The sequence below is a fragment of the Cetorhinus maximus genome, chromosome 12 (assembly GCF_964194155.1).
Source record: "Cetorhinus maximus chromosome 12, sCetMax3.hap1.1, whole genome shotgun sequence".
In the NCBI taxonomy this organism is placed as follows: domain Eukaryota; kingdom Metazoa; phylum Chordata; class Chondrichthyes; order Lamniformes; family Cetorhinidae; genus Cetorhinus; species Cetorhinus maximus.
In genome coordinates this window covers 39326395-39349270 of record NC_135890.1, presented here as the reverse complement: position 1 = coordinate 39349270, position 22876 = coordinate 39326395, and the positions used below count along the sequence as shown (strand labels likewise).

The 22876-nt window shown below is 40.4% G+C and overlaps 1 protein-coding gene across 2 annotated transcripts in view; it reads left to right on the top strand.

Annotated features, from left to right (window-relative positions):
- dyrk4 (dual-specificity tyrosine-(Y)-phosphorylation regulated kinase 4) overlaps positions 1 to 22876 on the top strand; it is a 100810-nt gene that overhangs the window by 22834 nt on the left and 55100 nt on the right. For both annotated transcript variants that reach the window (XM_078553391.1, XM_078553390.1), the window contains exons 3-5: positions 9942 to 10089; positions 13054 to 13214; positions 18111 to 18247. In XM_078553391.1, coding sequence (XP_078409517.1) covers positions 9942 to 10089; positions 13054 to 13214; positions 18111 to 18247 — 446 coding nt within the window. The remainder of the gene's footprint in view (positions 1 to 9941; positions 10090 to 13053; positions 13215 to 18110; positions 18248 to 22876) is intronic.

Genomic DNA, 22876 nt, shown 5'->3' with positions numbered 1-22876 from the left:
TAGGCCAATTACTAGACTTGAGTCCACCAATATTATTGAGAAAAAGAAACAGACTGGTGCAGAGCAGACTGGCCACAGCCCAAGACCTGAAACCAGAACTATGTGTCCTGATGTAAGCTGGGTGGGTGACAAGGAATTCTTGCTGCCCAAAATTTGGTTAAAAACTACTTTTGAGGTGTAGCAATTGTTGCAGTATAGGGAAATGTAGCACAGCAAGATTCCAAAAACAACATTGAGATAATGATCTGCTTTTAATGATGTTGGGTGAGGGATAAATATTATCCAGAACTTAATGCTGTTCTTTAAGTAGTATTGTAGAATGTTTTGCATCCACCTGAGAGGATGAACAAGGCCAGAGATAAAAACAAAAAGCTAAAAGCTACTGCGGATGCTGGAAATCCAAAACAAAAACAGAATTACCTGGAAAAACTCAGCAGGTCTGGCAGCATCGGTGGAGAAGAAAACAGTTGACGTTTCGAGTCCTCATGACCCTTCGGCAGAACAGGCCAGAGTTTGATATCTCATCCAAAGAAAGGCACCTCTGATGGGTCAGCACACATTCAGGGAGTGTTAGCCTGCATTATGTGCTCAAGTCTCTGGAATGGGACTTGAGCTGACAACCTTCTGCCCTAGACATGGTTTCTTATTGTAAACTTTTGTGTGTGTTTTATTATTGTGTAGTAAAAGACAATTTATAATGTTACTAAAAAATATCAGTAAAGGACAAACTGACACAGTTGTTTTTGCCTTTTACTTGAAATTGGGAAAACATTTCTCGCTGTTGTGATTTGCGTTACCATTGTGGTGCCAAAAAGAATGATGATTTTCAAACATGAGAAATCATTGTTCTAATCTCATTACAATACTGAATCAAGATATAATATCTTAGAATGTAATTATGTTTGCCCAGGTTTTATAGCTGAGCAAAAAGCAGCTTATTAGTGATTTTATAGAATTAATTTTACAAAATCACACTACTGGCAAGCAGCCATAATCCTGCCGGCACATATCAGCATACATGGTCATAAAATTGTCCCTTGCGTGTGTTCCCATTACTTAACTTATCATTAACTAATTAAGTTGTACTAATTTTAGATAAATGTGCAACTGGATTTTGATTCTGATAGTGTGAGACTGTTGTTAATACTAGCAAATGAATGCAACATGTTCTTTTGATGTTTGTCTGTCTGCTAACAGATGTTAGCAGGTTTATTTTATGTTAAACAAATGAATACTTCTGTTGAAATAGTAAAGGAAAGTCATACAAATGCATTGGTCATTAATGCTCACTTTTGGTCGCCTTATATCTCCTTATCTGGCTCAATGTCAAATTTTGTTTGGTAATGTTCCTGCCATGTGCCTTGAGATGGTTGAGTACATTAAAGGCACTATATAAATGCAAGTTATTGTTGTAATATTTTCAGTACTAATTTTCTATCCCTATTTATCTCATGAATGTGAGATAGAACCTAATTGGTGTTAATTTGTGATTTGTGACATGTTTATTAACACTGTCACTGTTATATTTGTTAGGTAATATTCTCCTCACACACTGTTGCAGATGTTTCATACTCTAGTGCCAGAGGGGAATGTGAGAGTTTGGCTAGTTTCTTCAGCATTCTTTTTATCTGTCGATCTATTTCCATTCATCTATCTTCCTTTATCTCCTTCAATCAGTCTTGCTTATGGTCCGTATCCACAAAAAGTGGTCATCAGACCTTAAGTGCATCAGTAAGACAAAAAATTATAATTGCCTGAAATAATCACTGGCTATTAAGTTAATGATGCTATTTGGCTTCAATACCCCATCCGTTAAATAAAGTTATCAAAAACCAATTCCACTCACTGGACAATTATTCAAAACAACCAATTAGCAATGAAAAAGCAGCACAAAACTACCCAGTCAACTCTATTGTTATTTAAATCTCTCACACTAACCACATTTGGGCCTGTCATAATGACATTACCAATTGGTGCAATAAGGGGCAGTTTGTGTTGTCAGGCCAAGCTCACTACGAACTTGATGAAGCCTGTCCAAGTTCATCTGGCGTTACCCTGTTATGGGTTTGAATTCAGATCAGAGAGATGAAAGGTCACTGTCTAACCCACTGTATTAAGCAATTCCCAGAATGCTGCAGGGTAAATCAGATCAATCGGAAAAAAGAATAAAATGTTTCAAGTAAACAATCAATGCTCAGAATTGCTTTCACAAATCATAAATACTTAAAGGCATTGTCACACATCAATAGTAGCTCATCGTCCCTGGAACTTCACCCAGCCATCCATAGGTGATGGAAGTAATTTAAGGTGTGTTCAATATTGATGCTCCCCATTGAAACAAGCAGAAGGTGAAGCACACTGCACTTCAAACAAGGAAAATATAAGAACTGTGGCAACATTGACACTTTAGAATTTTGACAGTTTAATTGGCTTTAATTTTGGAGCTCATTATTTTGAGGGATTGGCAGGAGGGTAATTATTGCTTTTCACTTTTAAAGTTTTGTGTAGACAAAGTTTCAGGAACAGAAAACATTGAGGGCTTTACAGAAAACATTTTATATTGCCGTATTGTCACTCTTGAAAGCTGCAGAGATTAATTTGTTTATGTTTGCCAAAGTGCAAATGCGCTGGTTTTCATTTCTTTCCTTATTTTTTGTTAAACTGTGTTTTATTTTCCCTATTTCTGCTTGTTTCTTCCTGCATTCCTACGTGCAATTAAAAAAAAATCGCTGAGCCAGGTTAGACATCCCACAGGACCTATTTTGTGTGCCTCTGATCTGATTATAACTGGATATGGAAAAAAGTAAGGGCATGTAGGTATCCCGCCACCCTTGCACTACTTGGAGTAATTTCACTGATTACTTCAACAACTTAAAAACCATTTATCAACAAAAAAGTTTCTTGGAAAGAATATTTATCCCTGCGTAACAGTTTATTAACATAAAAAATTCAAGTGATTATTTTTTCCGTAGAGTTAAGTTGTGATTTAATCATCGATATTGAAGTCCATGCCCAACTAACAGGAAACCTTTCCTTTTGTTCATTTGGTTTGATCTGAGCCATGATTTAGAAACAGTTTCACACTGATGAATAGATAAATCAATTTACACAACATAACAAAGGTCGTCATTTTGTGGTAAAAGGCAGCAATGTTTTTTCTGTTGAGTTTTACACATAAAAGCCATTGAAATCCAAATATTTATTTTCTTGTTCAACAGCTTTTCTTTTGACGCCACACAAAATAAATTCTTTGACTGCTGTGAATATTAATCAAGTGCCAGACCTGCTTGCTAACTCAAACAAAGGCAAAATACTCCTTGGTGAAGTTGTAGTAAAAGGAGTACTTCCTGAAGTCCCGCTGTGGGAATGGCCTTCCATACGGTGTCCTCCTCTCTCTTCTCCCAGCTGCTCCTGCTCCATCCCGTTGTCTTCACTGGTCCCCCTCCTCCTCCAGTCCCCAAAACAAATCTGCCTTGCCACCCAAATTGAAATAAAGTTATTCCAGGGGAAATAAAATCAACCCAAAGTCAAAGTTATCTTCAATAAATTAGGAATTATTGTTGGTGATACCAATTTATTAAAATAGCGGACAAATGTCACATGAATCCTGTTGGCATCTGTTCACTAATATCATAATTTCCAGCTTTATGCATGTAGAATGTGAATTTTACTATTTATAGTTAATTTTGTGCTTCCAGTGGGCAGCCATACTCAAAGGGAGTACAGTTTGGACACAGGGCTATATCACTTCCCTCCATGTGCAGCATCTTACAAAAAGAGTAGGATCACAAAATTAATCCTAATATTGCTATAGCTGAGTGTAATTGTATTAAATCATTTTCATTTTGTATGACTATTAGCTAGCATTTTTTTTTATTTTTTAGGCGCCTCAGAATTGCTCACATCTACTGGTTACTGTAGAAAATAACCAACTGAATGCCAGTAAAGCATACCAGTACTTTGGACATTGCAAAAGATTTCCATTAAACTGTGGTGATATTGGTGCGTTACAGCTCCTAGCTATCAAACTCCACAAAATATTCACAACAATTCCATAATTATAGATATCAAGAAGTTTCTAACCTACTAAACTATAGAAAGTGAGAAGAAACCCAAGCTTATAATTAGAAATTAAATTCCCGGACACTAATTGTGCAACTGTCAGTGCAACAGCACCGTTATGTTTATGTAACAATTTGCAAAAACTATATGGTTATTTTTTGATTGTGGTGCTCCGCCACAGACCCTCACCTGTCAACAGTTTCCTAGATTATCAGCTGTGAATCAAATGTCTCAATCAGAGGTGATTACTTGAATTTTCCATCCCCTACCTGCCACTTTTCCAGTATGGAAGAAACTTACCTGTGGACATGTTTCATTATACCTTGACCTCATTCCCATTTCCTGGACAAAATTCCTGATGGTGCAGATTGTACCCTTCCATACAGAAATGAGTGAATGTGTATGAGAATCAAATGAGGGAAATCTACATGGCTGGATTTTCCCTGGGGGCATTTGAATCCTGCCATGAGGCTCACATATGGATCAGAATCCCACACTGTGTGGGAACCAGTTGCTCATTATGATTTTCCCTGGGATGGCCAATTAATGGCCAGAGGGCAGGCTCAATATTGAATTAAGGGTGGCAGAGGGCTCTCATAGCTGGAGGGCCAACAAGTGGCCTTTCAGCTTGAAAGCAGCAGCAGGATGTAATGGAAGGTAAATGAAGGTGTTTCAAAATGGAGGCATCTGTCTCAAATGATTTTAAATTTAAGCTAAAAAATGGCTTTTGCAGCCAGGCCACCACTGTCCAGTTGGACCTGAATAACATGTGGCTGCTGCTGCATCAGGCATAGTACCACTTCCAGGCAGTTAAACTGGACAGGAAACCTGGTGACCAACTTGAAAACCCTGTCGGCCTCCATTAACAGGCCTGGGCTTGGTTCAGCTAACCACCATGTGCAGGTAGCCCTGCTTCCCCAGCCATTCTCTCTCTGCCAAAATGGCCTGGAGGTTGGATGGAGCCAGAGAACTGACATGCAGGCCAAAGGTGCTACTTAGCAGCCACCTGCCTCCAATCCCAGCCCCTGCGAGGCCTAAAAATCAAGCCTAAGGGTTGATTGTTTGGCACAGAGGTTATGTTTAGAGATCAGTGATGGAGGCAAAAAAAGTAAGGGCATGTATTATTGTTTTCAAAATGTTGCCATGGAAGTGACTGTCTTAAAAATGTATTATTTTTCCAGTAGCTTGGAGGCTGCCTGTCCTGCTGCCGCAGGCCATAATTTTCTCAATGCGGTTTTGGTGCATATCCATGGTAAAAGCAAGACAACCTGCCTTGACATTTAAAAGATCCTCAGGTCGGAAATTGAGGGTGATCTTCATGGGGGCCGGAATACCAGCCATGCTGCAGAAGCCCACAGTCAGAAAATCCAGGGTGATATTTCTAGTATTATGTGAGCTTGCAAAAGCTTGGATCCTTTGTCCATACAAAGTCTTTGGGGCCCTTTGCTAATTACAAGGTGCACCAGGTAGCTTGTCCCATGATGCACTCAACAAAATTGGAACATTTAGACTAGGAAATGTCCACATCACTTTTCAGTAGATTTGTTTCATTGAAGCCAAAGTTGTTGATGACAAAGACAACATATGATATCAATAACTAACTAGATAATGGATTGTGTTACAGTTAAGTGAGAAGTGTTAGAATGGCACCCCTCTCTTTCCACTCCTCAGTTGACCACAACAGGTGTTCTTTTTTAAAGAATTCGCTTGGCAATTTAGTGAGTGTTTAACTTGTTTAAGAGCTATGACTGTAAAAGACACAGACAGGTTTTCTTGTAAGCTTTTAAAAAGAAAAGGAAATAGCATTTATTATACTCAATGCCTGATCTAAATAAAAATAATAAAACACTCCAACTCGCACTCACACATGCACAATCACATACAGAAGTGAGTTACAAAGTGGGAGGGTAGATTAAATTGGCTAAGAGTCCAAAAATATCAATTGTATACAGATCCTGTAGATTGATGGTCTGGATGGTTTCAGGCTGGGCTCGAAGGTCTTTCTGGATTCTGCATCAAGCCGATTTTAAAATTTTGATGGACGATTTCTACTTTTTCTTCTGGAGCCAGTAGCTGCTGGGTTGATTTTTAAGCCAGTTCCCACAGTCTGTGGCTGGCCAAAAAACAGGCAGGGCACAAACTGGCAGGATGACTGAAGAGAGAGAGTGCGTGCCCATTCAGGGTCTTTCTGGTCTCATAGACTTCTTCCAACTGGCCTGGAGAAAAGCAGTTTCTTAAAACACAAAGAGGGTTAGTTTGCTCATCACATGATCTCTTCTCACAAATGGACCAGTTACACAAATATGGTCATAGCAAGCTGATTCCTGGTCCATTGTTTAGAAATGATTAGATTATGGCTGGAGGAGTTCCCTTCTCAGCCATGGTCCATTGTCCAAAGTGATTGTGTCAAATGGCTTGTCTGGATGTTTTCTGAATGGTTCAGGAGATACGTTATTCACACTATCCCTAGACAGCCTGACTCCATTCTAATAGTTTTGGAGATGGTAGGGTATAGCTATGCAAATGTTTGACCATCTTAGAAGCTGCTATTTAAGTCATTTAAAATGCTGTTGTTCTGCCCTTTTAATTATCTGGTGGTTTTAGCCCACTCTTTCAATATAAAACACGGTTTCATAACAATTGCAATATAGAATGAATCAGATAGACCCTTTATATAACTTCTGTGTTTAGTCAATTGGTGTGAGTAAATGTTTCGTCCTGAAATCCCCTATATAGTTTAAATTCTTAACAGTTGCCAGTTCAGAATTCTCCACATTGTTGGCTTGCAGAATAGTTTGTAATTTAATCTGTGACTCTGAGAAGAAGCTGATTAAGCGGACTGACTATATGACGACTCATAGGTTTCATATATCTTTTTTATTAGAGATATAGCTCCATTGTTGGGCCCTTCCCCCAGTTGGAACCCCCTGCCAAGCACTCTTTAGTCAACAGTGTGAGACTACGCCAACATGACAATATCCTCCCTCAAATACCCAACAAAACTTTTTCAAATGGGCATACACTGCACCAGGTAACAAAAAACCTATTCAAATTATGAAGTGTTTTGTGAAAGAATGTAATTTATAAAACCAACAGCCTAATAATTAACTTTGGTTTGAATATATTTAAACAATAAAGTATCAGTTTTTCCAATAAATATTATTTTTGAAAGTACAAGGTGTGCCAATGTAATTGTTCAAGCTGCATTTGTATGTTTAAATATTGTGAAAATTGCAGAATGTGTTGATTATATGGTCCCATTGCATTGCCAGTGGAATGCTGCTCTCATTGTATGTGAATCTAATGTACTGTTAACTGGCCTTTCACTATAAGGTGAAGCCAACTAGTTAATGTAATTTACTGGTGCTTGTGATGCATAGTCCATAATCTACTTGGAGCATGCTGGGGTCAGAGGGAGGGATATCTGACACCACCAGCTCTTAAAGAGCACTTGACCTTGCCCTTAAAGCTGCCCTGGTACTGATAATGAAGAAATGGCTCCACCAATAGAATGAAGAACTGAACTGCATCTTTTAAGGTTGCAGCTTTGAAAAAAGGGCTCCAAAAATTAAGCTGTTCCTATTTGCGGAATAAGATCATCCTCCCATTTAAGAGAATGCCAGAACAGCCAGGACAGAGATTACAGGAAGGGTGAATGCACTTAATGTGTGCCCCAATTGTGAGTTGAAGAAGGCAGGTATTTGTTGATCTCGGAAACATTGACAAGGTAAGTGTTCTTGCACTTTGTAGCTTTAACAATTTTACCTTAGCTCTAAGCTTCGTGTAGAAGAAGAAAATATGTATAATACTCTGGCAATCGTTCATCTACTTTTCAAGTGCACTGGCATCCCTATGTTTTCGGAGGACACGTCATCTCTGTTGCACGAATGCGACCACCTTTACAACTTGCAAGCTATGAACATCACTGCCACCACAATTTAACTGAATGCAGTATGTTTACGAACTCGCAGGATGTGGCCCGGTGGGCTAAGCTTTTGATCATCTCATTTTCCTCATTTCATCATCATATGTTCCTTATCTATCCAGTGGCAGAAGACCATAAAAAACAGCAGCAGTGCACATAGAATATGGGAGCACATTTCAGACTTTTGACAGCTTATGACTTGAAGGCTCTCCAGGTTCCAAAGCATCAAGCCAAGACTGGGACTATTAGAAGGTCCAAGCCCTCTGTCCAAACTCATTACTAGTATCATCCATTGAATTTCCTTTTTAAATCTCCCTATTCAGTCATTCATTTATTCCCTCGTCCACGTATATAATGCAGCACATGTAAGCTCTTTTTCAAAGAGTATCTAGTTGCCAACATTCTAAAATGTTTCTCATTAATTCTCTGTGTCACCAGTTCCCTGGAGGAGGTGTTGAAAGGGGCATGGTGAGGTTATGAGAGAAGTACGAAGATACCTGGGTTTTGCCCCTCATATCCTGAGATTGTTGGTGGTAGTGAGTGACTTTATGCTGCATTAATCTGCTGTGCAATGAGGACAATGTATAGGTCCTCCACTATTGAAAGAGGACATTCAGCACAATGAGGGAAAAGACACGGATGGTATAGAGAATGACGAGGATGTAGAAGGACTCCAACACCTAGAGCCAAAGATTTTTGACAGGAGCTCATTGAAGAGCACTTTAACTGAACATACTTTGCGTCCCTGCATTAACTGTCCAGTCCAACATCTCCCACAGGCCCTATGCTTTCCAATAAACTGCACCCACCCAACACAAACATTGATCCTCATGTCAACTAACATGCAAGTTCCACCTATCAGGAACATTCTTTGCTCAGAAAGATTTCAAAATAGGTTATCATTTTAGTGGCTTACACAAGTGGTTAGACACTAATTATCGCTCTGGCACGAACCCCTAGTGTCTGCCTCAAGTGGTTATTGAATTACCCAGTGTGAGCCCCATAAACTAAAGAAAAGGAAGGAAAGATGCTGAAGTGCTTGGCAATCTCCAATATTGTATATGTCACCTCTCTGCCTATGACATCTGAGGCTGTCTCCTGCATTGCTGCCAGGATTTGCTGTGTAACAGGACATCACCGTGCTATTGAAATCATCTTTTCATTGTGTGCCAGCTTCTCCTGCAAGAGAAGTGACAGTGGGTTAGTGTGTGCCCTGCTGAAAGGTTCCGAAGATGTGTGAGGCAGCTTGGCACAGTGTGCATGACAAAAGGCAGCAGCAGCAAGAGGAAGAAATAGTTGTGAGGGCAGTAGATGGTTTGAGGGCATTAGATTAGAATAGCATTGAAGTGTTTCAATGGATCATTACATTTTTTCCTGCAGCATGACTAGGTCTCTCCATTACAACTGGCTAATTTGTTTGATTACCCATCAGACTGGAAGGGAACCTTCTTCTTCCTACTACTTCTTCCTATTCCCATTCCTATTCCTACTGCTGTATAAGCACCTTTACTGCTGTATCAGAGAATCAGATAAACCCTGAATGACATCATGCAGTCTGCTACTTCAATAACTTTCTATCCAATGACCCTGTTTGAAAAGTGCACCCCCCCTTTAAGGGACTGCAAGCTATTTTTTCAGCACTGGCTGCCCTGTCAGATTCCCAATTAGCAAATTGCCTAGAAGGAATGCGATTAACAGTGGCAGCTTATCTATTAAATGAGGCCTGACATTGATTGATCGGACCACCTGAAGAGCAGCCATACCCACTGCCTGCCAGATATATAGTATAAATGAATAATTGCCCCCATATACAGTACACCATTAATTTACTGCTTCCATTGTGAAACAAGGTAATGGATACACTTTGATGTTCAGCATTAACAATACCGAAATATAGCAATCATCAAGAATATTAAGACCAAGAAACAAAATAACAATTTTTTCTTATTGTCAGGATGTGAACTCTGGCGGCATTAATTTGCAGCAGATATTTCAATGTGGCTCAAAGGAGAATCAGCCAGAGGAAAGCTGTAAAGCCCATGCAAAGAAATCGGACATGGGGAGAACTTTTGAAGGTTTCAAGCTGCCAATGACACCTGAAGGTATAATATTTACCAGCAATATCACAATATTCGTTCTGCAGAGCTCTGACATGCGAAGGTATCTAGGCGTCCTAATGCATGAATCTAGAATGACTAGTATGCAGACACAACAAGTAATTAGGAAAGTTAATAGAATGTATAGAATGTTATCATTTATTGCGAGAGGAATTGAATACAAAAGTAGGGAAGTTATACTTCAGTTATACGAGGCGTTGGTAAGACCACATCTGGAGGACTGTGTACAGTATTGGTCTCCTTATTTAAAGCAGGATGTAACTGCACTGAAAGCAGTTCAGAGAAGGTTTACTAAACTAATACCTGGATTGGGCGGATTGTCTTATGAAGAAAGGTTGGACAGGCAAGGCTTGTATCTGCTGGAGTTTAGAAGAATAAGAGGCAATTTGATTGAAACATATAAGATCCTGAGGGGTCTTGACAGGGTCGGTGTGGAGCGGATGGTTCTTCTTGCAGGAGAATCTAGTACTAGGAGCCCACTGTTTAAAAATAAGGGGTCATCCATTAATGACATAGATGAGGAGAATTTTTTTCTCCAAGGGCTGCGTGCCTTTGGAACTCTCCTCCTCAAAAGGCAGTGGAAGCAGAGTATTGAATATTTTCAAGGCAGATGTAGATAAATTCTTGATAAGCAAGAGGGTAAAAGGCAGGTGGGAATATGGAGTTGAGATTACAATCAGATCAGCCATGATCTTATTGAATGGCAGTGCAGGCTTGAAGGACCAAGTGGCCCATTCCTGCTCCTAATTCATATGTACGTATCTATGTTCGCATGTTTGCTTCAAGGGAAGTGGAGAGAGTTGAAGGGTGTCTCCTGTGTTTTATTTGTGTGTGTTTATTGTGATTGCTCTGTTTTATAGCAGAACCTAACTATAGTTTTGAAAAAAATTTCACAGACACAAAGTGAATTAGAACAGCCATAATTACAAGTTGATGAAAAATCATTAATTAACTATTAATTTGGCTCTGGGCTCACACCACCAATAATAAGCAGTGGCTAAGTGTGATCCACCTACTGCCTACCCATTGTCTGCTTGGCATTAAAACTGGCCCTCATATATTTGACAGTGATGAAAAGTTTAGCCACAAAGCCAAAATTATTCAAATAAATTTTATATTTTGCACAGTTTTGTCTTGGCATTAATTGATCCAGCACAGAAATTTACTTTATTCCAGACTGGACATAAAAATGACTATTTATTGATCAGCTATTAGTGGGTCAGTTTAGCTTCTATTGTCACTGAAGCATAGAAACAAGAGTAGGCTATTTAGTCCCTCAAGCCTGTTCTAGTCCCTCAAGCCTGTTCTGCTACCTTTCAATTAGTTTTATACCTCAACTCCATTTAGCTACCTCTAATCCATATCCCTTGTTACACTTATTTAATGTAAATCTGTTGATCTTAGTCTTGAACATTTATTGACCCAGCAGCCACAGGCTTTTGGAGAAGAGAATTCCACTTTTCCAGTGTCTTTTGTGTAAAAAAAAAGTGCTGTCTGGTTTCACTCTTGAACGGCCTAGCTTTAATTTTAAGGTTATGCCTCCTTGTTCTGGATTCCCCACCAGAGGATGTAGCTTTTCTAGATAAATCCTTTTATCTTCTTAACCACTTCAATTAGATCACCACTCAACTGTCTAAACTCAAGGCAATATAGCCCAAGTTTATGCAAACTTTCTTCATAAGCCCCTTTAGTTCGGATAACATTCTGGTCAAAATATCATTCTGGTCAATATGTCCTTCCTGAAATGTGGTACCAGAAATGAACACAGTACTCCAGCTGGGGTTTGACTAAGGGTTTCTGCACAACTGAGCATAACTTCCTCCTCTTTGTATTCCAATCCCCTGGAGATAAAGACCAACACTCTATCTATTAGACTTCTTGATACTTATTGTACCTGTGTACTAGCTTTCAGTGATTTGTGTACTTGGATTTACAAATGCCATTGTTTCTCCACAGGCTCTTGTCTCTCACCATTTTAAAATAATTGGCTTTATTGGATGCAAAGTTAATTTCACACTTTGAACTTTGTCTGCCCCAGTTTTGCCCACTTGCTTAATCTGTCTATGTCCTTTTGTAACGTCTTGCTCCCGTCTACATAATTTACTGTTCATTCTAATTTAGTGTCACTTGCAAATAAGATACGTAACTCTATTCTTTTATCCAAGACATTTAATACATATGATGAGAAACTGAGACCCGAGTACAGATCACAGGAGAACACCAGTCAGAGTATATTCCCTTTATCCCTACCTCCTACCTCCCAACCAATTATCAACCATGTCTCAAAATTACCTCCAATTACAGGTTCTTTGATTCTGCTAATAATTTCTTATGTGGAACCTGATCAAAAACCTTCTGTAAATCCACAGACCTGTTCACCATGCAAAAATGTACCACCTAGGATAAATTCTTCTTTCTGGTCCAAAATCACTATTACTTAGCTATATTAATTTTAAGATATTTATTTATAGTCAAAACATAACTTTGCTACTTAAAAAAGAATTCTTCTATTAATCTTAACTGATAAAGAGAACTCCATGCTTTTTTTCATATAACATTTAATTTTGCTATCAGAGTTGATGGGGCCAGTCAATTTTTTGCACTAGGTTACAGTAAGGTAGTTGCATGCCTGCTGACAATTTCTAAAGGTATTTACTCTGGTTTCATTACACAATAAAATATTATTATTTGGCAGTTTCTAACAGGTTTGAATTATTTAACCCTGAAGCACTTTATTTTACATTTTTCTTGATTTCATTCTGCAGTTGTCTAAAGTTGTATTTTTTAACCTCACTAATTTTTACAATGACTGTGAATGGGGTAAGATGAAGTCAGACAGTTTTGCTGTTAAACATTCTAAACAACAATGAGAAATGCTTTCATATAAAATTCAATGGAGGAAAGTTACTTCTAAAACTTACTGAAGATGTGTTTGCGCCATTTGAATAGAAGCATTGATACATTTTACAAGTGAACTGACAAATTATGAACACAAAGAAGTCCTAAATTATGAAGTCTGGTTTCTCGGATTGAACACTCAAAAGATAGAAGGTTCTTCTGACAAACAACACAACAATGGCTATGATGATGAACATGGCTCTTACATTGAGGTAATAATATATATTTTGGTATGGATTTCTGTAACTTTCACAACTGTTCTTTTTTTAAAAAATATTGCTGTGAAAAGATAAATGACTGAGATTGTAGGCTCTGTTTGGATGCAGCATCCTTCACCTGCTGCAGAAATAAACAGGGACAATCATGGGACACATTGATCTGGACTTTGTGTTGCCATTCTGTTGGCAGAGCTGTATTGGATGTGCATGTCTAAGCTGCTGATCCTGGAAGATTTCCTGGGATCAGCTTATTTGTATATTATTTAGTAAACTCCTAAAGAAAGAGGGATTGACTACATTCACATGTAGGGCAGAAACTGATGTGTTGCTAGAATATGTAATGTTGTGAACTGATTAAAAAGGGACATGTTTCTGCATTATGAAGGATCCATCAACTTGTAGGATGCAAGCAGATTTGTGGCAAGAAGAGTTTCCAGCTTCTCTGACATGAATGTGGATGACTGTTGAAAGAGAATGAGGTTATAATGACACAGTGGGTCAGGAATTTGGGTGTGACTCAGATCTTCTGGTTTGTCTTCCCCCTTTAAGTGCTCCGTCTTCCTCGTGCTGAGTGACTCATCCAGTAACATTTTCTCATCAGTATTATTTTGGAAATCTCCAGTGATTCTATATGGGATGGTGAGCTTGTGAGAATGAAAGTGATGATTGGGTGAGTGTTTGCAACCAGTGCCAGATTTAGATGGGCTGGTATCCAATTTTCAGCTACTTGCGCTCCATCTTTGCTGGCTGATTTTGAGGCTATAAAAGTAGAGCAAAGCTTACTATAGGCCTTCTGTCACTGAATGATATTCTTGTCTTACTTTGCAGCCTCAGGCAAAACTTTTTTTCCTGCCTTGATTTGCTTCTAGAATCAGAGTTTAAATATATATTATTGGCCATCATAATTGACTGTGGGCCATGACCTTCAACTTCTCCATCTCAGTTTGGGAAGCAATCATTGACCCCAGTATTTCTATTGTCTTTTCCTCCTAGTCATTTAATGGCTGGGTGATTGGGACCTTGTGCCTATAGGTTTATTTATTCATTCCGGGATGTGAGCATTGCTGACCAGGCCAGCATCTGTTGCCTAGCCCGAGTTATCCTTGGGGAGGTAGTGAGCTGCCTTCTTGAACTGCTGCAGTTCATATGGTGTAGGTACGCAATGCTGTTTGGAAGGGAGTTCCAGGTTTTTAGCCCAGTGTCAGTGGGATTTTCTGGTCTCACCCAAAGTCAACGGACCTTTGGCTGGTCCATCAAATTTTCCATCCCGCCCACGACAATTGCTGCCGCAGGCGGGACCAGAAAATCCCAGCTGTTGAAGGAACTGCAATATAATTTCAAGTCAGGATTGTGTGTGTGGTTTGGAGGGGAACTTGTGTGGGAACTGGTGTTCCCATGCGTTTGCTGCTCTTGTCCTTCTAGGTGGCAAAGGTCGTGAGTTTGTAAGATGCTCTCAAAGGAGTCTTGGCAAGTTGCTGCAGTGCACATGTAGATGCTACACACTGCTGCCACTGTGCAGCAGTGGTGGAGGAAGTGAATGTTTAGGTGGTGGATGGAATGCTAATCAAGCAGGCTGTTTTCTCCTGGATGGTGTTGAGCATCTTGGGTGTTGTTGGAGTTCACTCATCCAGGCAATTGGAGACTATTCCATCACAATCCAACTTGTGCCTCAGAGATGATAGACAGGCCTGGGGGAATCCAAAGACGAGCTATTCACTGCAGAATTTCCAGCATCTGACCTGCTCTGGTGGCCACAATATTTGTATGGCTGCAGTTAAGTTTTCAGTCAATAGTAACCCAATAATCTGCCCTTCTCTAGCAGAATGTATAAAGGTGAAAAAGCAGCAGCAGTCTCTGATCTTTATCTGAGTAATTCTGCTTGCATTCAAAATGCACAGGAAAATTAAAAGAGCTGTAAGGAACTTGGATATTGGAGGTGAGCTTCAAAGGGGAAACATGTTTTCAAGATGAATGAGTGAGTTGAATGGAGGGATTTACATTAGAGACTTCTTGGAGTAAAATGTGTTCTATGAAACCCCACAGTGCAGTGACTAAATATTATGGGCAGGGAATGATGGCTTCTTTCTGGTAGTCTGTCCATTCTGTTGTGGCAATTAATTGACAAGTTGTTTACCTTGCAGCTCATGGTCGTACATTAAACTTTCTCCTACGTAATCAGGTGTCTTTGAAGTTATGCATGTGCCATTGACCACCACTGACCTTTTACATCATGCAAGTAGCTGAATTACCTTCAAAAGAATGGCCTCCTTTCTTTACCGAATTTTATCAAGCCATATCCTGACGTCACTTTTCATAAAGTTGGCAGCTCTCTTAGTTTACTTCTTTTGCACATTCTGGGTAGAATTTAGTGCCTTCCCCTGTGGCAAGTTGGGTAGTGGGCAGGCATTTAAATAGGTGGGAGGTTGGTGGGCGGGGACCCTGCCACTTTCCTGCCTTTGTCCCAATTAATTCCATGGCAGGAAGGCCCTTGGATGGCCCTCCCGCCCCACCGCCAATTGAAGCCATTAAGCAGGCAAATCTTTTTTAAAATTCTTTCATGGGATCTAGGTCAGCATTTATTGCCCATCCCTAATTGCCCTTGAGAAGGTGGTGGTGAGCCACCTTCTTGAGCCTGTGCAGTCCATGTAGTGTAGGAACACCCACAGTGCTGTTAGAGAGGGAATTCCAGGATTTTGACCCAGCGACAGTGAAGGAATGGTGATATATTTCCAAGTCAGGATGGTGAGCGGCTTGGAGAGGAAATTCCAGGTGGTGGTATTCCATGTGTCTGCTGCCCTTGTCCTTCTAGGTGGTAGAGGTCACGGGTTTGGAAGGTGTTGTCAAAGGAGCCTTGGTGAGTTTCTGCAGTGCATCTTATAGCTCGTAAACACTGCTGCTACTGTGCATTGGTGGTGGAGGGAACGAATGTTGAAGGTGGTGGATGGGGTGCCAATCTAGCAGGCTGCTTTATCCTGGATGGTGCCGAGCTTCTTGCGTGTTGTTGGAGCTGCACTCATCCAGGCAAGTTGAAAGTATTTCACCACACTCCTGACTTGTGCCTTGTAGATGGTGGACAGGCTTTCAAAAGTCAGGAGGTGATTTACTCTCCACAGAATTCCCAGCCTCTGGCCTGCTTTTGTAGCCACAGTATTTATATGGCTAGTCCAGTTCAGTTTCTGGTCAATGGTAAGCCCCAGGATGTTGATAGTTGGGGATTCAATGATGATAATGCCATTGAAAGTCAAGGGGAGATGGTTGGATTCTCTCTTGTTGGAGATGGTAATTGCCTGACACTTGCGTGGCAAGAATGTTACTTGCCACTTATCAGCCCAAGCCTGAATATTGTCCAGGTCTTGCTACATATGGGCACGGACTACTTCAATATCTGAAGAGCTTGAATGGTGCTGAACATTGTGCAATCATCAACAAATATCCCCACTTCTAACCTTATGATGGAGGGAAGGTCATTGAAGCAGCTGAAGATGGTTGGGCCTTGGACACTACCCTAAGGAACTCCTGTAGTGATGTCCTGGGACTGAGATGATTGATCTCCAACAACCACAACCATTTTCCTTTGTGCTAGGTGTGACTCCATCCAGTAAGGAGTTTTCCCCCTGATTCCCTTTGACTCCTGTTTTTCTAGGGCTCCATGATGCCACACTCGGTCAAGTGCTGCCTTGATGTCAAGGGCAGCCACTCCCACCTCACCTCTTTAATTCAGCTCTTTAATCCATGTTTGGACTAAGGCTATAATGAGGTCAGGAGCTGAGTGGCCCTGGTGGAACCAAACTGAGCGTCACTGAGCAGGTTTTGGTGAGTAAGTGCTGCTTGATAGCACTGTCGGTGACACTTTCCGTCACTGCTAATGATCGAAAGTAGACTAATGAGGTAGTCCTCATTCAAAGGTGCTCAGTGCCTGATTGAGGGATGCAGCATCAGGAAGGGGAAGCCCACTGAGCGCCAACCCCTGCCCTTGCTGCTTACCCCGCTCCTCTGCGACCCCCATCTCATGATCCCACTCCCACCATCACTCACCTATACCTAGGTGGGTGTAGTACCAATTAGCAGCCACCATCTTCTCAGTGGCGCTGTTGACTAATGAAAAGCTGCTGGCCTCTGCTTGGCCGGCATCTTTTGACAGGCAGGACTTCCATCCTCTGGGGTCCTTGATCCTGGGGAAGGCTTACCACTGCCCAGTTAAGTGCCTGAAAGACAATGTGACAGGCCTTCTCAAAAAGAGGAGACACAGGCCCTCATTGGATCTCCAACCAACAGGTGAGACCCCCATCGTCTCCATTAAATATTGCCCACTAATTTAGTCCTCTGGTAAGTAATTAATTAATTAATCAATCAATCGATCAGGTTAACCAACCTAGTCACCTGGTCCATTGAAATCCTTCTTGGGGACGAGACTCAGTTGCCTTCTGCTCCCCCCAATCTCATTTTCTGGTCTTTCCTGTACATAGGTAACTGATTACCTGTGGGATTTGCATCTGGTCCCATCCAATAATAATAATAAAAGGTGACCCTGGGATTTATCTCCATGGGAGGATGGAAGTTTGCCTCATTACACTTCCAAGAGCAGAGTGGGGAGCTTGGAAGTTTGGAGCCCATGATTCTCTAAGTGCCAAAAACAATCATTTGAAAAGGAGAGAGTAGCCAAAAATGGCTAAAGGACATGAATTACAGATGAAGCTCCAAATTTTTCCATATAAAAGAACAATCAAATTGGCTTTTTAAATGTTACTTTTTAAATGGAACAAAAAATGCAGATCTCAGCTTTCAATGCATTTAATTTCTTTGCATCTGCCTATTTGTCTTATTACCAATTAATTAGCAGCTTGGATAGTAAAAGATATTTGATAAAAGTACTCTTGCTTTTATGTTTAGGTGTTGCATGACCATATTGCATACCGGTATGAAATTCTTGAAGTGATAGGTAAAGGATCCTTTGGGCAGGCGGTAAAATGTATGGACCATAAAGCAAATGAACTTGTGGCTATCAAGATAATAAGGAATAGAAAGAGGTGAGTTGCATTTTATTTTCTGCATTTGATGCTGAGAAATACCTTTCAACTTGCATCAGTAGGACTAACTGAATACATGTTCGAAACTAGGGTATGCACAGGCTTAGATTACAGCAACTCCCCATAACTGATGGAGTGACACCCCAAAGAAAAAGGTATTAAGTACAATTGCAGACTTTTGAAAGAGACCAACGCCTTTAAATAAAAACATTAATGAAGAAACACAGAAGGCAGTTTTATATTTAAATTTAATCATTTTATGTGAAATAATTCAACACATCATTATTATGTTTGAAACCTTTGAAATTTCAGAAAATGGTTCCAGAACCATATCTGTGGATTTTATAACTAAGACAAGGAAACCTTAATCTTAGAAGTTTTAACTAATTTATATATTTCCTTCTAGATCAAATATGTCTGCAACAGTACTTAATGTTACTAGTTTGTTCTGCTTAAATAAACATGGTAAAATTTAGGATCTCCCTCCAATCTTGAATAAAAGTATAATACTCCAGCATTTTCACTGTTTATATTAATTATTTTGATTAGCTGGTTGTTGTTGAATTCTGAGATAAATAGAATAAAGAAAATAGAGCTGGTATAACAATTTAACTCTCATTACAAAATACAAAGATCAAAAATGACAAATTACAAAATGAAAAGTTTTACTTCTCACGGTTTAACATTCTTGCATACAGTAATCGGCATTGTTTTTACATTTACAATGTCTTTCTGGTCCAAGAAAATTTATTTTACTTCTTTTCCCTCTGTATTCCTGTTATGTCTCCTCCCATATGGTAATGTTTCTATTTAATTCACCACAACCTGGGCACTTAACTAGGAGAGATACACTCATGGTGCACTTTGCCACATTGGAACTCATCTGTATTTCCAAGTTCAGGTCATTATCATTGGCCTAATGTTCCCCAGATGAGTTCCCGTGTCCAGAACTGGAGGTGGAAATCCAGCTGCTGCTATAAGCATGAGAAGCCTGCTTTCGCAGCAATGGCTAACAGCAGCAGGGCTTTCTATTTGTTGCCCCGCTAGTAAGGCATCTAGACTGTAAGTCTTTCTGCTGGCCTGTGTTTCTTTCCAACATATTTATCCAGTTTTACCCTGAAGAGATCTAAGCTACCTTCTCTTGGTAAACTATTCCACAACTGATCATGCCTTTAAATAAAGCGATGTTTCATTACACCCTGTCTGAATCTATCTCTTCATGGCTTATGCTTATGACCTTACACTGTGTTATCATGTCCCACTGCAAATGGCATTTACTCTTTGTCTGACCTTGTTGAAAGAAAATGCTTAATTTTCTGTTGGGTTCCCAGTTGCATTCATGCCTCGCTTAGATTCTCCAATCTGACTGAAACTGGTGCAAAAGCTACTGCCAGTTTCAGGGAATCTCTGCAAATGAGACTCCAGTTGGCAAATAAAGGAACAAAATCAGCCCTCTCACATCATTTATATAATTATCCCTGCTTCAGCCATGAACTCTCCATTCCCCTTTGGTGGATGCCCAGAAAATAAAGGAAGCAAAGGCGAGGGGCAGAATCACTCGCCTGTGGCGAGTTTGGTGGTGGGGGGCATTTAATCCAGCAGGAAGATGGTGTGTGAGACTTTGCCACCTACCCCCCTATGCCCCAGTTAAGCCAGTGATGGGAAGGCCCATGGACGGCCTTCCTGCCCCGTTGCCAATTGAGGCCCTTAACGTTCACTTTAGGGCCTCATCCTGCCACTGCTGGTATTAACCCAGTGGTAGGCAGGTGAGCTCACCATGTGGGGAGCATGAAAAGTAAACCCTGGCATGTTTGCTTGCAGGCTGCCGGGGGAAGGGTGGGGGGTTGTATTCCCTTGATCAAAAGCACTCAGCGCCTGATAGAGGGACCCAGCAGGAAGGGGACTGAAAGCCGACCCCCTGCCTTTGCTGCTGACCCCCCCTCACCCCTTCCCATGAAACCCTCCCCCACCGCTCCTGTCATTCAACTGTCCCTCCTTGATCTGAGGTCTGGGGTGAGTGTAGTACCAGCAGAAGCCACCACCTCTTCGGTGGTGCTGCCTTTAATTGGTTGGCAGCTCTCGGCTGGCAGGATCTCCGCCTACTGACTGCTTGATCCTAGCGGAAGGCGCATCGCTGGCCTGTTAAGTGCATCAGTGGCACAAGATGTAATGGACTTTCTTGAAAAAAGGCGATGCGGGAGTCTCACCTGCTCTCCAGCCAGTGGCCGAGATCCCTGTTGCCTCCACAAGATTCCACCCCTGGGCTTAAAAATTCAATTGCACAGCACCCAATTCTTACCCAAGGGTCTAATATGCTGTTTGGCGAGCGCACACCCAGTCCACACCAGAAGTGGGAAACAGGAGTTAAACTATGCAAATCACAGACCCAATGTCTATTTCAGTACCCTTTACTGAATTGGGTTGCGATTCATTGCAGCGTGTGCCATGCATGCTGTGGGAAGTTTTCTTGGGCACACAGCAGTCCTTAAAGGGCCACCAAAAAAGATTTTCTACAATAACTTTTAATCACATTTATAAGTAGCTACCACTTACCTTTAACAAAAATACACACCAAAAGGCTTATTAACCCAAATAGTGAAAAACCATCATTACAAATGTTGCAATGTGGAGCTAGGAGCGGCTCCACATTAAAACTACAAGCACTGCTGGCCTCTGTTCTTTGCCCTCTTGGTTGCATCTCCTGCACACCCATCCCAATCCTGACCTATCAGCAACTGCTGCCCAATCGTGGAATCGCAACTAACAGTAGACATTTTGTTTTAGGTTTTGCAAGCATTGATTGGTTGAGTACAGTCTGTACTCTGTCTATTACAAACAGCTGGAGGAACATGTCGTTTGATTCGATCAGCTAGTTGTTAGGAAATTATTGTACCAATACTGAGCCCTACAAGACTCACATTCATTGCATCTTTCTGTCCAAAATACTTCACCTTCATACAGATGCTACCTCCTATCTCTGCCTGCAGTTCAATCGACCTTCACACACTGCCACTAATAGCATGTCTGCTAATTTGCTGAACTAGTTTTATATGAGATAGTGAGCTGAACATTCTGAAAAGTCCATGGAGGGAATGGAGCTGTAGTAGGGATGGACCTGCTGTGTCCTGATGTTGATACCATCCCAAACCCTTAGGACGGGATCATTTGAATACTCTGTATGGGCACTCATGCTTGCGCCAGTGCAATGGACTTGCCTGCCCTGCTGAGGATCCAATAATTTCCACAGGTGCTGGTGACAAACTGGTCTATAGTTAGCTGGGTCCTCCAGATCCTCTTTTAAACAAAGGCACCCCATTTACCATTCTTCAGCCTCAATATAACTTATTTTTAAACAAATCCCTGAGAATGTCTGCTCGTAATTCAAAACTTTCTTGTGTTTGCTAAAAGTTCGGGTGGCCTGAGGCCCAAGTGCTTTACGTAGACCTAATTCAGGATCTAGCACCAAAAGCTTACTTTTATTACATTGCTCAATCTGGCACTTGTTAAGCATCCATTTTGCTTTTAACTATGTACTATTCCTTTGTCATGTAAATATTAAACTGAGACTTTTAAAAACTTTTTCACTAAATCTACTTCTTCATTAATCTTGTATCTGTTTTTGTAGCCAGTAACACTATACTTTCATGTTAATCCTTTTCCTCTGATGTACTTTCTTGAGTTCCTTAGAAATTCCAATTTTGTAGGGTTTATCTGGAATATTGTGTCAATCTTCTAGCACAATAGTCAAAGCCGACTAAAATCGACAAATCCGATCTTTGACTTTCCTCAAGATCCTAAGATGTAAACCGTCAGGCAAATCACCTGGTGATTTGTATACTTTAAACTTGAATCGCTTCCTTAACTTCACACCTTGAATAATAACTCCTATTACCTGTTCACCCTGACCCTAAGTGGTTCTAAAACCTCACTAACCACCTCACTTGTAGTGGAGAGTGGGGAAATGACAGATTAAATGAATACATTGCCTCAGTTTTCACCCATTTTATGCATCTGCCATTTCCTCACAAGCTTGCCTCTTTCATCTCATCTTTCATCTTTCACAACCATGCTCCTCTCTTGTCTATCCTGATATCATTACTGTGCTCATAGAAAGCCTTTATATTGTATTGTTTAAATTTTTCCATCATATTTCCCTTGTGTTTTTAATCTCTATGTAATTTCCCTCTATATGTCATAGCTTTCATTCCTATTAAATGCCTTGTGAATGCTAAATGCTCTTTTATTTTCTGATTTTGTTTGATCTCCTAATTGACCAATGAAACCTCAGCCTTCACAAAATATTCACATTCTTCATTTATAATTTTGCTTGCTGATTTTTATTCACTTCATTTTTTTTCATTTCCCTTTAATAGTTTACATTAAACTTAATTAAGTTTTCTAAATGTTCCCCAACTTTTTGGTTGCCACCTTGCTCTGCTTCATTACCCATAAACAGGCCCCACCTTGTTGAAATAGCAATATATTGACGTTTTTTAAAAAAGCCCTGAACAAAAACTCTCCTTCCTCACCACTAATATTTTCCCTATCCAGGTCTATTTTTACATAATTAAACCAGTTATATCTATATTGAAAACAGATGCGAATCTACATAGGATGTACGGCACAGAA